This window comes from Palaemon carinicauda, chromosome 34, assembly GCF_036898095.1.
Source record: "Palaemon carinicauda isolate YSFRI2023 chromosome 34, ASM3689809v2, whole genome shotgun sequence".
NCBI classification, from domain to species: Eukaryota; Metazoa; Arthropoda; class Malacostraca; order Decapoda; family Palaemonidae; genus Palaemon; species Palaemon carinicauda.
Window position 1 is genome coordinate 43,633,950 of NC_090758.1, and position 16,792 is coordinate 43,650,741.

At 36.4% G+C, this 16,792-nt stretch overlaps 1 protein-coding gene across 1 annotated transcript in view; it reads left to right on the plus strand.

Annotated features, from left to right (window-relative positions):
• Positions 1-5,228: 5,228 nt before the first annotated feature.
• LOC137626856 (uncharacterized) overlaps positions 5,229-16,792 on the plus strand; it is a 349,492-nt gene continuing 337,928 nt past the window's right edge. Inside the window, exons 1-4 of the mRNA XM_068357841.1 lie at positions 5,229-5,350; positions 8,117-8,383; positions 12,306-14,771; positions 15,354-15,496. Of these exons, the coding sequence (XP_068213942.1) occupies positions 5,229-5,350; positions 8,117-8,383; positions 12,306-14,771; positions 15,354-15,496 (2,998 nt within the window). The remainder of the gene's footprint in view (positions 5,351-8,116; positions 8,384-12,305; positions 14,772-15,353; positions 15,497-16,792) is intronic.

Here is a 16,792-nt window from a genome sequence, read left to right on the forward strand (position 1 = left end):
AGTATGATGGCTTTAAAAAATACCTCATGGAGCAGTTGTACTCATATTTGCTTGCCACCCATACAGCCAAGCTTTCCAGCTTTCTCAAAAGACGTTCGTGGAGCAAAAGGTTTTACCCCCTCTTATGGAAGTGACCAGTATTGATCATTATGAATCTCCAGAAGACGGCTCTCCTCTTGAAATGAGCCTACTTCGTACCCTTTGGGTACTAAGCCCACCCAAAACTATATGTGCTTACATCCCTGATGATAATACCTTCCCCATGAAGGATTTCATCACCAAAGTCGGTGACTTTATGGACTGGCACTTTACCGTCCTCAGCGACTCAACTCATGATAAAGAAGAGACCTATCTAACACCAACAGAGGTTGACGTACATGTAGTAACACACAGATGCCAGCCTTGACATATCCTAGGCCGGTGTCAGAGCCACCCTCTATCCACATATATCTCCCCTCGCTCACTCCCGAAAAAACGTCCTCTCTCGTCATTTCCTGATGCACATCAACCCGACAGTTCTGCTAATACCACTCCGCCATCTAGGATGCTACGAAAAAATGTGTGGATGGCTGTGTGTGGATAAAAAATGTGTAAGTAAGCAATTTCTTGTGTTAGTGGTTTCCCCTATCACCTAATTTTTCTTTTTAGTTGATGCTGGTACGTTTGTGCGATTTCTTGTAGATACCAGAGATTGCCGTTCTCCCCTACTAAAGTCACTCTCCATGATACGACGAGGTCATTTTACACCTGATCATGTCCGCCAGGTAGCCTTCATCGGATCTGAGATCAACAGACCAGGGTACTAGACATTTATTCTAAGGTTTAAGAGTGCTAAAAACCAATGGGAATTCCTTGTTGCTGACGTAACATTGCTGCCACTTTGCGAGTATTTCCTTGCACATTTACACCTCTTGGTTGTTGTGGGGCATCTACGATTATTCAGCACTGACTTCTGCTTGTCGACATCTGTTCAACCCACCCTCTCTAACCCCAAACTCCACATAAGCGTACCCATGGGTTCCTACACCCACCTCCTCACGTTGTACCTGTAAGTCTTCCATACTGAACTTCACCAAACGGCCAAGGTTGTTGCGAAGGAAAGTGTTTATCCTCCATTCAAGGAGATGGGGACCCCAGCCTTTGTCATGTTCAGGCATCTGGCACTGGACCTTCTGAATATTGCTAAACAAACATGCACCAGAATAAAAGAAATGGGCCATTTCCTAATGGACTCGAGCCCATGGTCCTTGCCTTTACACATATTCCTGAAGAAATATGGCTCCCTACCCCCTTGTGGGGATTTCTGTATCTGAACTTGCAGACAGAAAGAGATCACTATCCTATCACACACACTGATGACATTATCTCCGACTTGCAAAAGTAATTTTTTTTTTCCTCGCTCAACCTCTTAAAGGCCTTAAGACCACCCCCTTCAGTAAGTTCACCTTCAATTACTCCTCTTTTGGCCTTCGTAATAATGTAATCACTTTTCAACTCCTCATGAAAGGCAACTCATAGAGCCTTATCTTCTGCTTAGGTTACGTGGATGACTTACTTCTATTCTCTTCCTTCAAAGAGGAACACCCCCAGCAGTTACTCATCATTCTCGACCACCTACAATGAAGCGGCCTTTTAGTCCGGTACGCCACGTGCACCTTCGGCCTCAATGAAGTATCGTTCTTTGGGCATCAGATCACCAGTGGAGAAGTCAGCCTCCTCCCTGAGAAGGTAGAAGTCCATCAGATATTTCCCAAACCCTATACAGTCTAAGCACTACGATTGGTCTTAGGCATGATACATTTTTAACATTGGTTCATGACAGACATCGCCAACACTATTACACGAGATTGGTTCGCTTCAGAAAGCGCAATTCTGCTACACATAGAATTCCTTATCACATGTTGCTGCTGTCGACTTTCCCATGCCATATAACCATCTCCTCTTCTCCACTATTGCCAGTGACGTCACTATTGGTGCACTACTCTAGAAGGTGTTCTGTGTCTGGTCACTCTTATCTGCCTTCTCCAATAGCAAAATTTTGAAATCTGAACCTAGTAAATCAATCCTTGACCGCAAATTGCTGTCCGTCACTTCAACAACAAATTAGATTTAACGCCCTCTATCATTCACACAAAATGTTTGCCAATGAGATGAAATACCATTCCTACATGAAAATAAAGAATTCTACTACACGATATACGTTTTTCTCATGAATATTCAAATATCCTACTCGATCTGCCCCTGTTAAATCCGTGAGTATGTAATGATGAAAGTATAAATTTCTCATTTTCACTATCTTAAACTTGTTACCCTATCCTCTTTTAAACGTTTCACACTGGTTTTTTTTATTACAACATATCATATTATTCCTATAATGATAATACCAATATTCAAAACATAGCAATGTTCCAAGGGTACTTTAGGTGTAATTAACAGGTTCAGAGAAATCCATCCTTTTATACTACAAAAATTACAATACAAATTGTTTTAGACAATACCTTATTATCTTTTACTCTACAAACGACTACCCAAAAGAATAGTTGCTGCCTATTTTTTCTTTTTTCCGCTGGTTATCTCTACCCTCCACTACAACAATAATTGGCAGAAGACCCCATTGCTTTCCCACCATTACATTCATAATGTGAGTATTTCTTTTTTGTTTAAAGAAAAATCATTAGAGTTTTTAAAATATATAGCTAAAATAATGCCTCACAGGCGGGCAAGCGCAAATCATTATATACTGCTCAAAAAATATTTTACAAACTTTTTTTGCTAAAGTGATTAGTCTCTTTTCCTTTGGATAGCTCGGAAATATTTGTTTTTCTTTTTTTTTTCTTTTCCCAACCTAGTCTTTTGACAAGTTTGGCACCGAAACAGTTGATTAATCTCTGAAATGAACGTCAAATCTCAACAAAGTATGTTATTTATTACAGGAGGAACATAAATTTTTATTGAAAAAAGGTTCATGACTGGATGTATATGTTTACCCGTTTATTCATAAAAAGAACATCTAATAAAGACATTTTCCTAGATGAGAATTCCAAGCATATATTGCGAGTCTGGCCACCCAAAGAAAACTTAGTTCAAAATAAGGAGCAGCTTCTAAGTATATATGTAAAAATGCTACACATTAACCCATTAAGGCCGTGGTAGCCTAAATATTGGTGTAAATAGACCACAAAGCAACATAATTTAAGTTACAACGAATAGCAAACTCAAAAGCCAAAACATTCACCTCTTTTCTACTGTTATAAAAAAAAAATTACATCATTGTCTCAGGTGGATAAAATCTTAAAAAAAGATTAAAATTTTGAATTTATTCTGTCGCGGTTAGTGCTGGAATTGTGTAAATCTGTAACTGGCCTAGAAAGATTCATATCAAAATTTGAAGAAAATTTAATTTGGCTTATCTTTGTGTGAGCTAAATTGTAAGTTTATCTGCTACTTTGTGTAATTTTTTTTTTTTTTTTGAGACTTTAATCCTTAGAGTGTTAAAGGTTATCTTTTTTCATTAAGTATCAACATGAAATGTTGGTGTAAAACTTAATTTCAAGTGAAATAAGTGATTATATACTTTTCATATGTATTTATTTTATTTTTTATCTCAGTCTGAAGCTTTATGCATATATAATATTTCAAGTCAAGTGATTATATAATTCTCAGTGTAACATTTCTTTTGTCCTAAATTAAGTTTTGCTCAGTCTTAATATTTAGAGTGAGTTTTCTTTATGTAAATTCTTTCAAAGTGCTGTAATTTTTATAAACTACATATGTATATTTTTTTTTTTTTTTTTTTTTTTGTAAAGAGTGTATAATTTCAATCACCAGTGTTTGTTACATTACTGTCCCGTATTCCAGTTAAAAAATATTGAAGTAAGAGGTTGTTTGTATAGTTCTTAATAATTATTACTGGCTTTTTTTAGTGTACTTAAGAGACCATTGGATATTCAGTGTTTTTATATATTGCTTTTTGGGAGTTATTTAATTGTCTCAGAGCTCGGTTATTAATATTTTGAAAATAAACGGTTTAATGTAAAAACAAAAAGGTGAGGGTGGAACTCGATAGGCTGCTACGGTAAGCAGCTCTTCTAGGAGAAGGACACTCCGAAATCAAACCATTGTTCTCTAGTCTTGGGTAGTGCCATAAACTCTGCACCATGGTCTTCCCCTGCCTTGGGTTAGAATTCTTGAGGGTACACGCGGGGACACTGTTCTCTCTTATTTATCCTCCTCCTAGTTTTGTTAATTTTTTTATAGTTTTTATAGAAAATATTTATTTTAATATTGTTGCTGTTCTTGAAACAATTAATTTTTCCTTGTTTCCTTTCTTCACTGGGCTGTTTTCCCTGTTGGAGCCCCTGGGCTTATAGCATCCTGCTTTTCCAACTAATGTTCCAGCTTAGTAAATAATAATAATAATAATAATAATAATAATAATGATAATAATAATAATAATAATAATAATAATAATAATAATAATAATAATAATAATAATAATGCATACTTTGCCAGCCAATATATATATATATATATATATATATATATATATATATATATATATGTATGTATACATATATATATATATATATATATAAATGTATATATATATATAAAATATATATATATATATATATATGTGTGTGTGTGTGTGTGTGTGTTTGTGTGTGTATATATATATATATATATATATATATCATATTTGAGTTCCCAGACCACGGGACCATAATATAATAAATCTCTGGTGCCCAGATTTCTTGGATCGAGTGAGTCTGCTTCAAGTATTGGTGATAACAGGGCTGTGTTTTCGTTAAAGTTTTGAACAATTTAGTGTTGATATGATTTTGTATACTGTTCGGACAGTTTTGGAGAGGTATTAGATATAGTAAAATACAAGATGGGACAGTTTAATATCCAAGAGTTATTGAAAAACTTGAAGGTTCAGGAATTGTCGGAAGCTAAGGTAACTAAATTTCATTGGCTCTCTATTCCAAGGGCATTTGGTGGTCTTGCGATGAGTGGGATGATTAAAGACCAAATCAAGTGTCTAGCCTTAGTTACGTTGATAAACTCGGGAAAATTGTCAGTAGAAGATATTGTAGCAGTTCATGAACTGTTGGAGGAGGGTGAAGAAGAATTTGTAGCAAAGCAAGGACCAGTCAACCACAAACTGAAAGATTGAAACAGATAGGGAAGCAGAGACTGAGAAGGAGAACTTGATATAGTTAAAGATGATGGCAGAAGAGAAAGTAGTAGCACAACATGCGAGGGAAATGGAAGCATGGCAAGAAGAAGAAAAAAGAGAAGAAGCCAGAGAAGTTGGAAGACATGGGATGAGAATGGAAGATAAAGAGTGAAAATATGAAAAAGAGACAGAAACGAGAAGAAAAAGAGAGGGAAGAGACCAGGTAATTTGCACAACACACAAGATAATTGGAACTGTTGAATGCCAGTGCAAAGTCTGCAACGCAGACAGAGGTGAAACCTACTATGCACTATACCGTGTTTACTGTGATGAACACCCAGAGGTTAATTCCAAGGCTCACAAAAGAGGCTCCTGACACATTTTTCGATCATTTTGAAATGGTACATCGACGATGCAATGGCCCGAAGATAAATAGTCTAAGTTATTGTAAAGTGTACTCCTTTGGAAAGGTCGCAGTCCTTATCTATCCTTATCTCAGGACCAGAGGAAGGAGTATCAAGAAGTGAAGAGGAACATACTATAAGTGCAACATATGACCTCTGAATATTATGATGAAAGGTCCTGAAGTTTGAGGAATGACGAGAAGATTACTTTCCTTAATTACGCTTATAAGATACGACAATGTTTTAAGAGATGGACAGAGGCAGCTAATGTGAGGTACATAGCTGATTTAGAAGAATTAATAGTACTAGAACAATATCTACGAGGAATTCCTAAACATATTCAAACGTACTTGAGTGAGAGAGGTAAGGAGACTTGATCAAGCCACTTAGCTGAGTGAAGATTATAATATTATCAGTCGTAAACCCTCCTCAGAAATGAAGTTTCAACCGTTCTTCCGACCAAGTGTCAATTATTCCCCGAACCATGGAAACCAGTTCTGTAATAAATATGTGAACACGTTCAAAATTTTTAACGGTAGTAGCATTGATACTATTCCTTTGCAGAATGTGATAGTACCACAGCGACAATTGTCGTATCGTCCTCCTCCAAGATGAACAGAAGGTTAATATTATCTGCTGTAAGTGTGACAAGAGCGTAAAGGGTGAAGACGAAAATAATCTCCGCTACATTTGCACAATGAAGAGGACAAACCCAAAGAGCATGGATACCGTTAAACCATATATTTATTCATGCAATAGACTGGGATGAGTGAACCCCGGTCCAATATTGCGCGATACGAGTTGCAACCATAGTGTGGTGATACAAGGAACACAGGCGTTAGTGGTGCAGTCTGTCACAGGACACTCGGATATTTTGAAGGAAAATAAGAAGTTACCCCTTTTGGCCATTTGAAACTGTCATGTGAGTTGGTGACAGGTAATTCTGATTTTGCCGTAAAGGATTATTTGGCTGACGAAGGAGTAGAAGTACTACTGGGTAATGAGGTTGGTGGAGCACCGTCTGTGCCTTCTCCCATTATAACGGAGAAACCATTTAAGTATACTCCTATGACTGAACTTGAGAGGGACTACTCATATCTGTTTCCTAGTTGTGTGACAACAAGGAGTATGACGAAGAAAGTGCCTGATGAAAAAGAAAAAGAAATCAAAGGAGAAATGAACTTTGAGGAATTTTTTTTTCCAAAAGGAGGGTTCCCTTGATGATATGCAAGAGGAAGACTCCTAAGTAACCTCAAGAGAAAAGGAACGACTTACGAGTAGACAAGAAGACAAAGAAGAAATGGACCTGAAGGAAATAGAAAACTCAGAGTTAAAAGTAGGAAAAGTGAGGAGTAAAAGGCTGATAGGACTGCAATGAAAAGATGCAACGATAATAGAGTTATTTTACTGTGTGGTGGATGAGACGGAAGCACAGCAATCTCTGACCTGTTATTATCTTAAGGATGGCTTTCTTATGAGGAAGCATAGACTCGCCAATATCCCTGAGAATCCTGAAAGGGTGATATACCGTCATATATTGATTCCCACACCGTTGAGTAGACAGGTGATTGCCATAGTGCACGAAATGGAACATACAGTATAGCTATAAGGAAGATGAAGGAGATAATTATGAAACACTTTTTTCTGGCCTGGCGTGCATAAGGACGTAGGCAAATTTTGACATGCTTGTTACGTATGTCAGATGGCTGGAAAGCTAAACGAGTACATTAAGAATGCGTTTTTTACTCCCAATAGAAATGGGAGGAGAACCCTTCAGCAAGGTAATTATCAACATTCTGGGAACTTTACCAAGGACGACAAAAGGTCGTGAATATATGATAACCTTGATGTGTCCAGTGACAAGATACCCTGAAGCCATACCCGTTCGGAACATCATTCCCCAAAAACTCTGAGAAGGCACTAGATTTTTTCACTAAGTCTGGTATTCCAGAAATAATTCAAAGTCACTGATGAACAAATTTAACGGCAAAATTATTTCAGGATGTAGTGAAACTGTTGGATGTGAATCAACATCTATAAACTACTTATCATCTGGAGACCAGAGGTGCAGAAGGGAGGTTTCATCAAACTTAGAAAAGTTTGTTAACAAAGTTCTGCAACGAAACGGGGAATGAATGGGATATCGGAATACCGTAGATGTTATTTGATGAACGTAACGCTTATCAAGAAAGAATGGAATGTACCCAGAATGGAATAGTATTTGGACGAGAAGTATAATGACTGATTAAAATGTTAGCAGAAAAATGGAAGGACCGACAGGAAACGTATAGAGAATATGTCAAGAATTAGAGGACAAGGATTGGCGAGAGAAGGGAAATCTCCCTAGCAAACCTTATAACGAGTCAAGAGAAAGTGCAAAAAAGGCTTCATATGACAAGTAAGAACAGACAATTTTCAGTAGGACAACAGGTATTGATTTTCTTGCCGATAAGGAGATTCCCACCCACCAACAAGTTCCAGGAACCATTAAAGATTTTTGGGATGATCAGTGACCTAACCTACATTACAGGACCCCAGGAAGTAGGGAAAGGCAAATGAGAGTACATGTTTGCCGACTGAAGCGCAACTTAAGCGAAAACGTGACCGAAGCTTCACAAGTGTTTATGGCACAAACCATACCATCCAAGGAAGACTACGACGGATGTAAGTTAGGGGCTTTAAGTAATGTGAGTATCTCTTCCATCATTCAGAACCTGGAAGAGAAACTAACTCATTTGAACCAGGAGCAACAAGAGGAATTAAGCCGATTAATCAGAAGCTTCCATAAAATTGGCTCGTACTTCACAAAACGAACCAACCTGACGAAGCATGAGATACACCTTAAAACAATAGAAATACCATTTAAACATCGTGAGTATTGACTATCGCCGTATCACTGAGAGGCCATGAGAAAGGGAGTGGACTATTTGTTATAAAACGGATTAGCCGAACAAAGTTCTAGCCCTTACAGTTTTCCATACTTGTTAGTGAAAAAAATTGACTTATTTTTTAGAATGTGTACAAACTACCGAAAGTTTATTTTGACCAGTGTGGCTGATAATTACCCATTACTGCTCATTGACCACCTACTCGACAATAAGGACAAGCAAGGTTCGTCTCCAAGGTTGATTTGTTAAAAGGCTATTATCAAATTCCTTTGGACGACAATGCAAAATTGTTATCAACTTTTATAACCCTATTTGGGTTATATCAATACACCGTCATGCCTTTTGGCCTAATGACAGCCCCACTGCTTTTCAACGAGTAATGGATAACCTTCTAGTGTTGAAAGAAGGACAGGCGTACATCTTGATGATATTGTAGTATATTCATCGACCTAGGAAGAACATCTTTGAATCCTGAAGAAGGTATTTAAAAAGCTCGGAGGAGCACACTTGCCGATTAACCTGGAGAAGAGTGAATTTAGAAAGGAGACAGTTTGGTACGTGGGATTTGAAGTAGAAAAAAGACTAATCAATCCGGTAGGCTCTAATGTCGAAAGAATTAGGAAAGTATCAATGCTTCCCCCTCCACCCCCTGAGGAAGCAATTACAACGTATTCTAGGGATGGCAGGATTCTATCGACGTTTCTGCCCGAAATTTTCGGCTGTAGTAGCCCCTTTGATAGATTTGAGTAGCCCCACGAAAAAATTGTATGGACCAGCGAGTGCCAAGAATCCTTCGATAAGATAAAGGCCTTATTAACTTTGTAACCGATACTGCGAGCACCTGATATCAAACCAAGAAGAGAAAAAAAGATAGAATAGTGTGTTTGAGTGTACCCTGGGGAAGAGAACTCTAACCAAAGACATTGGAAGATCATGGTACAGAGGCAATGGCACTAGCCAACACTAAAAAACAATGGTTTGATTTTGGAGTGTTCTTTTCCTAGAAGTACTCCTTACAATAGGTAAAGAGTGTCCTCTCTCCTTACCTAGAAGAAAGTGGCCACTGAACAATGATAGTGCACTAACCCCTTAGGTGAAGGGGAATTTTTTATATTTTTGTAATCTCAGTGTTGTCAGGTGTATGAGGACAGAGAAGAATATGTAAAGAATAAGCCAGACTATCCGGTGTATGTGTAGGCAAAGATAAAATGAGCCGTAATTAGAGGGAAGAATCCAAGGTAGATGTAAATTAATGATATGTTCAAGAATTAACTTTTTATTTCAAGTTTACAAAGTCTTACGTAAACTGTTTAAGAGTGTTATGTGAACATATGAAATATGAACAGGTCTTATGTAATGTTCTTTTATATTTTTATGAGGTATTGTGTCATGTTTGTCAGAGAATACGCCATAAGCAACGTGTTTTGTAAATTTCCCAAAGAACCTAGTGGTAGAATATTATCTTCTTTGTTTTATAATTCAGGGACAAAGGGTGGGTGAAACTAGCTGAGCTGACGGAGAGTCACCTCACTATGTGTGATAGTTGCCAAGGAAACCCAGGTTTTGTTTCCTTTTGTATGAGAAAGAGTTCGAGAGGACAATACTTGGTAGTTTTGACCCGTTTGCTCATTCCCCCACACTACCCAGTCCTTCGGGAAGATCCTGGAAGTAGCTAAGTTTTATATATAAAGGCAACCCCCTAGGTTAAATATATAAATAGATATTCCTAGCCTTAAGACAGCAATCATCCCCTCTCTCGCTCTTGCATGCAGCTCAGTGTATTATCTTCAAAGTGTTCAGTGAGAAATCAATGTTTTGGTTTGACGAGTATTTATAATCATAGTGAATACTTATAAACATTCTCACAAAGTGTTTGTAAACAGGCCTGTAGAAAGGTTAGGTATTTGCACTGTGAACTGGTTATATATTTTTCGTTAAGTGTCACACTTAAATATTGTATTCAGATTTAACTTTAAGTGAAACAGGTGACTATAATTTTCATAAGTGTTATTTCACTTTCTTAGTCAAAGGTATATTCAGATTTAACATTTTCAAGTCAAGAAAATATATAATTTTCAGAGAGTGAAATTTTAGTCATAATCTCAATATTGTTGTGACTTAATATTTCGACTGATTTATTTGCTTTTTGTGAATTCTTTCGAAGTATTGTAATTTATACAGAACAAATTTATTTTTTTAAAGATTGTATTATTACTTTCACCATTGTTTGTAATTGTATTCCTCACATCCTATTATGAACTGAAGTTAGACCTATCTGAATATTCATAATAATAATTAGCCAATTTTCTTTTAAGTGTACTTAAGATATCTTTGGATATTCAGAGATTTATATATTGCTTCCTGGGAATTATTTAACTATTTCGGAGGTTATGAAATTGTATTTTATAATGTAACAGTTTTAATATAAATTCAAACAAGTGAGTTTCGAATTCGAGAAGTTGATCAACTGGTCAGTCGTGATATATAAAATATTATATATTTGGTTCCCAGTCACTACCCATAGTATAACATACATTTTGGTTCCCAGACCAGGGAACCATAATCATACAATCTATTTTTGATGCCCAGACCTAGGAGCCATCACCGTATGATATATATGCATATATATATATATATATATATATATCAGTATTTGTATATATATATATATATATATATATTTCAGTATTTGTATATATATATATATATATATATATATATATATATATATATACAGTATATCATTGTTATTATTATTATTATTATTGTTATTATTACTTGCCAAGCTACAACCCTAGTTGGAAAAGCAAGATGTTATAAGCCCAGGGGCTCCAACAGGGAAAATAGCTCAGTGAAGAAAGGAAACAAAACAAAAAAAATTTAAGAAGAGCAACAAGACTAAAATAAATATCTCCTATATAAACTATAAAATTCTTTAACAAACCGAGAGGAAAAAAAATAACATAGAATAGTGTGCCCAAGTGTACCATCAAGCAAGATAACTCTAACCAAAAAGACAGTGGAATACCATGGTACAGAGTCTATGGCACTACCCATGATTAGAAAGCAATGGTATGATATTGGAGTGGTCTTCTCCTAGAAGAAATTCTTACCATAGCAAAAGATTCTCTTCTAACCTTAAAAAGAGAAAAGTTTCCACTGAACTATTACAGTGAAGTAAGAAGAATTGTTTGGTAATCTAAGTGTTCTCCGGTGTATGAAGACAGAGGAAAATTTTTAAAGAATAGGCCAGACTACTGAGTGTGCGTGTGTGTAGGCAAACGGAAAATGAACCGTAACCAGAGAGAAGGATCCAATGTAGTACTGTCTGGCCAATCAAAAAACCCCATAACTCTCTATTGGTAGTATCTCAACTGGTGGCTAGTACCCTGTTCAACCTAAAAAATTATAATTAAAGATAATCTAAATAGAATAGTGTGCCCGAGTGTACACTCAGGCAAGAGAACTGCAACCCAAAAGGGAGGTTGGAGTGCACTGTTTTTTTTTTTTTGTTCGATTTCTTTTGATATATATATATACTGTATATATAAATACGTATATATATATATATATATATATAGATAGATAGATATATGTATATATATATATATATATATGCGTGTGTGTGTGTGCGTGTGTGTGTGTGTTCGTGTGTGTGTGTATTCATGTTTTTGTAACCTTTGATATTTTATAAGAGGAAAAAATATTTGAAGAAGAAATTTAGCTTTTTCAAAAAGCAGGGAAAATTAATTGAAATTCTATTCACATTTTGAATTACAATTTATTACATACCTAATCATTCTATTTTTTTTTTTTTTTACTTCGTTACAGGATGACTCCTGTATTCAATGAATCTGACCGGTATAAGATCAGACTATGGAAGATCTCCGATGAGGTTATAAGTCCCTTGTTGAGGCTGTTTCTCAACTGGGGAAACCCAGATTGGGATCAGAAAATAAAATTCTTAACTTACCTGGAGAACAAAAAGGTAGAGATCAATAAACTAAAGAAGAAGCTCTATCCAGAACAGCTTAAGACGTTAGAGAAGTATCCCCCAGATGTTGCTAAGTGGGATATAACCCTTATTTGTCTCCTTTTGAAACATTGTAAAGGAGTCTTTGCTGGCAAAGATGACATTGCTTGGTCATCAGCAAGCGGTAAAGAGCCAGAATGTCTTATCACATATTTAAAAGACATAAGAAACACCATAGCTCATGAAGCTCTCAGTCTAAATCAGAAAGATTTCTTTGACGAAATTGAAGAAATCCGTACACTAATGGAGAGAGCACTTTGCAGTGTTGGCAAAATATGTTCACATGTCAGCCAGACAGAGATTGATGCAAATATTGCTAATTTCAACAAAAAGCTCAATGAAATAAGAGATGCAGACATTTTGCCAAAGACCCTTGATGAGTACAAGAAGGAATTGCTCTTTTCTGAACAGATGGCATTGATAAGGAATAAAGGTGTTCCATTCTTGAAAAAAGTCTTGAATCGAAATACTACCATAAATCCATTGTCCTTAATAGTGAAAGGAGATGGAAGGCAGTTGCCAGTGAATGAAATATTCACAGAAATAGAACTAAATCAGGATGGAGAGAATAAGGAGGTTTTACTGGAGGACATAATAGATGTAGCCTCAGGTTCTGACGCTGGAAGTTTTATTTTGCTCAAAGGACATGCAGGAATGGGCAAGAGCACTCTAGTGAAAAAGATAACATCTGATTGGGCCAACCAAAGACCCTCCATCAAAGGTCTCAGCTCTTTTCATCTGCTCTTTTATGCAGAATTAAGAGATATTATTAATACATTTGTTATGCTTATTAAATTCTCTTTGGGAGAAAAAGTTCATCGCTCATTCAGTGATAAAGACCTTGTTGAAGCTGTCTTAAGTCAAAGAACTCTGGTCATCTTGGATGGCTACGATGAGGTCAATAAGAATTCATCCGACCTTTTCAACCATATTCTTTCTTTAAACAAACACTACAGCCAATTAACTGTTATCGTTACCACCAGACCTGAAGCTGAAGAGAAACTGAATGCTCATCTCCAATCCAGAGCTCTGAATGCTGTTCATCTTCGGCTTGTAGGAATTAAAGCCAACAAAAGAGAAGAGTTTGTAAAAAAATACTTCTTGAGTCTACCCAAAGATTCCCAAGTTTTACAAGAGCTAGATAATCTATTAAAATTCCTTAAGAAAACTGAACACAAAATGAGCATAGTGTGGGAAGTCGCCTATAATCTCTGTCTCCTCACAATTCTTTGGATGTTCAAACCAGATGATGTAAACAGAATCACAACTGAGGCTGAGCTCTACTGGCAGATTTTCCTTCTTATCATCTCCAAATTAGAGGAGCGTTTGCAGAGGAACCCATCTACGTGTGACTTAGAATTAAGTGTCTTGCAACACAAAATAAATATATTTCTGGAGGAACTCTCTTTGGAATCTCTCAAAGGATTGAAAGATGATTTTATAAATCTTCCCCATTCGGTCTATCAAAGATTGGCTGATCTATGTCTTCGTTTCGGATTACCAATAGAAGAGCTGGCTGGAGCCTTCCTAAAGAAAGTTACTTCCTTCGACAACTCCTATTACACTTTCCCTCATAAGGGTTTCATGGAGTTCATGGGAGGTTACAACATTTATAAACAAATGACCAGCCCAGATATGGATCTATTGGCAATACAGGCGTGGAGTGATGAATTATATCAAACCAGCATCCCATTACAAATCCAATTAAAAATGCTTGCTCTTCTTAAGTCAACGAAAACTACATCAGTGACAGACTTTGTGAAAGAGCTGCACGGGGGCTCTCTCCCTGACTCTCTGGAGAAGTATCAAAACCTACTTATCCAGACACTAAGCATTTTCCACGTGGGGGAAGTGGAGGTGCCACTGGCAACCAAGATTGAGACCCTAGAACTCCTGGAGAAGTCAGGATTGAAGGACAAAGACTCCATCTTGAAAGTCATGCACAACATAAAGTGCGATGACAAGGTTGCACGCTGGATAGCGCAGAGGTTTCGCTTGATTAATAACAACACTTTAATCACTGACTCATCATTCGAGTCTTACATCGCCCTCCTTGCAGCCACTGATCCTCCTCTCGCAAACAGAGATGAAATTAGAATTTCTATAGACCTCAAAGAAAGTATCTCCGGCTTCGAGGTACTAACCAAATATCTCTTGCGACACCAGGTATACCCAAGAAAAATATGGCTTCATCGCATCTATGAAGAAAAGGAATCACTTAACACAGAAGAAACAGAGTCAATCAAAAGTCTACTCAGCAAAGGGTAAGTTTTGCCTTTTCCTTTGATTTTCTGACAGTTACTTTGAATATTAGCCTACTTCTTAACTAGTATCATCAAATATCTTTATGAAAACAATATTGATACATAAACACACTATATATATATATATATATATATATATGTATATATATATATATATATATGTATATATATATATATATATATATATATATATAAGTACTTTTAAAGAGAAATGAAGACAGACATGAATAATTAGGCTACAGACTTTGCCACAATCCTCAACTTGAATCTCATAGTCTATATCCTTTATGTTACCAGTATCATCATCATCTTCATCATCACTGTCATCATGAGATTCATTATAAATGAACAACATAAAAAAAGTCTAAAATTTACTAGCCTTCTCATTAATACTTAATATTAATTTCGATATTCCACGAAATTCTTCCTTTTTACTTTTCTATTTCATCATCATCATCATCATTGTCATCATCATCATCATTATTGACATCGTCATCTTAATCATCATCATCAATCCATTTGATGATAAAATTCCCGATCGAATCTAATAACTATTTCTTTATTTTCGTCTCTTTGGAACAGTTGTGAGGAATACAGAGGCATCTGGAACCCAACGTTTCAAATCCCTCCAAATGTGAAGGATATCAGAGTGGGGATTCCTGACCAAGTCAGCCTCGACGCCTTCTGTCGATCTTTACAAAACACAAAAGAGATTCAATATTTAGGTGAGTTAAAGAGAAGGATGACAGATTTTCTGTCTTCCTTTCCTCTGAGGGACTTTATAATATCTCGCCTTCTTCCCCTTATCCCATTTCTGTCATTCGTTCAGTTAATATCGTTATTAGCATTATTTTTATTATTGTAACTAATATTATTATTATCATTATTGCTGTATGAATTTAGAACATTATATTCAAGGCTCAATCAGGCTTTTTTTGTTCTTACATAAGACAATATCGTTTTCATCTGATCTGAAGTAATTTGAAAGCTTTCGATGCTGAGTTTTCATTTATTTCCTTTCTTATATAAAAAAAGGAAATGATTCAGTTTAAAGGTGTCATCACCACATCACTATAGTCACTATTGATTTCACAAATAATGATATTAATGATGGTGACAGTAATGAATAGTAATGATCATGATGGTAATGAAGAGGAAACCAGTATCGGGAACAGGCTACTCCTGACTCCGCCTTCTTTCTGCGCTGATTGGTTCTCCACAAAAATGTGGGCGGAGTCATTTGATCTCAACAACCAATCACCGAAAGGGACGTGAAAAGTATTATCTCGACCAATGATATTGTGATAGTTCAATGAAGCTAAGTTATTATTGGCTGAGTTTCTTTATACAGTGCTCTATGCGAGAATTTCATGAAGAGACAGATGTTATCCCAATACATGATAGAAGCTACAATGCACGCGTGCACACACATTGACTCACACACACATTAACTAACGCACGCACACATAAATTGACTCACGCACGCACACGCACATTGACTCACGCACACACACAGATTAACTCGCACGCACACACAACGCAAACCCGTAGCTCCCAACTTAAGTAATTTCGTCTCTAAATTCGTTGTTTCAGTTATCATTATTCCCATTTGGTCTTTTCCTTTAAAATCTTACGAAAGAAACAAATAGAAATTGTTTGGTTGTAATTTTCATTTTCCTCAATGTTGTTGTTGCTGTTGTTTTTCTTTTTCTTCTTCTTCTTTTTAAACCTTTTCCTTTTTCAGGGATTCACTTTAGTGTCAAGGATGTCAACAGCGTCAGTCACCCAATTTCTTTCTTGAAGGATCCACAAGTCAATGTCTTGGTCAGCGATGTCCAGGAAGAAGACATCGAGAAGGTTGGGGACATCCTTCGGGCATTGCAACCACAGGATGCAAGGAGGTGAGGAGACATCATTCCTTAAGAGAGAGAGAGAGAGAGAGAGAGAGAGAGAGAGAGAGACGATATGATTATCATATTAATTTGTTGAACAGAAAAAATTATTTGAAATAAGACTTAAAA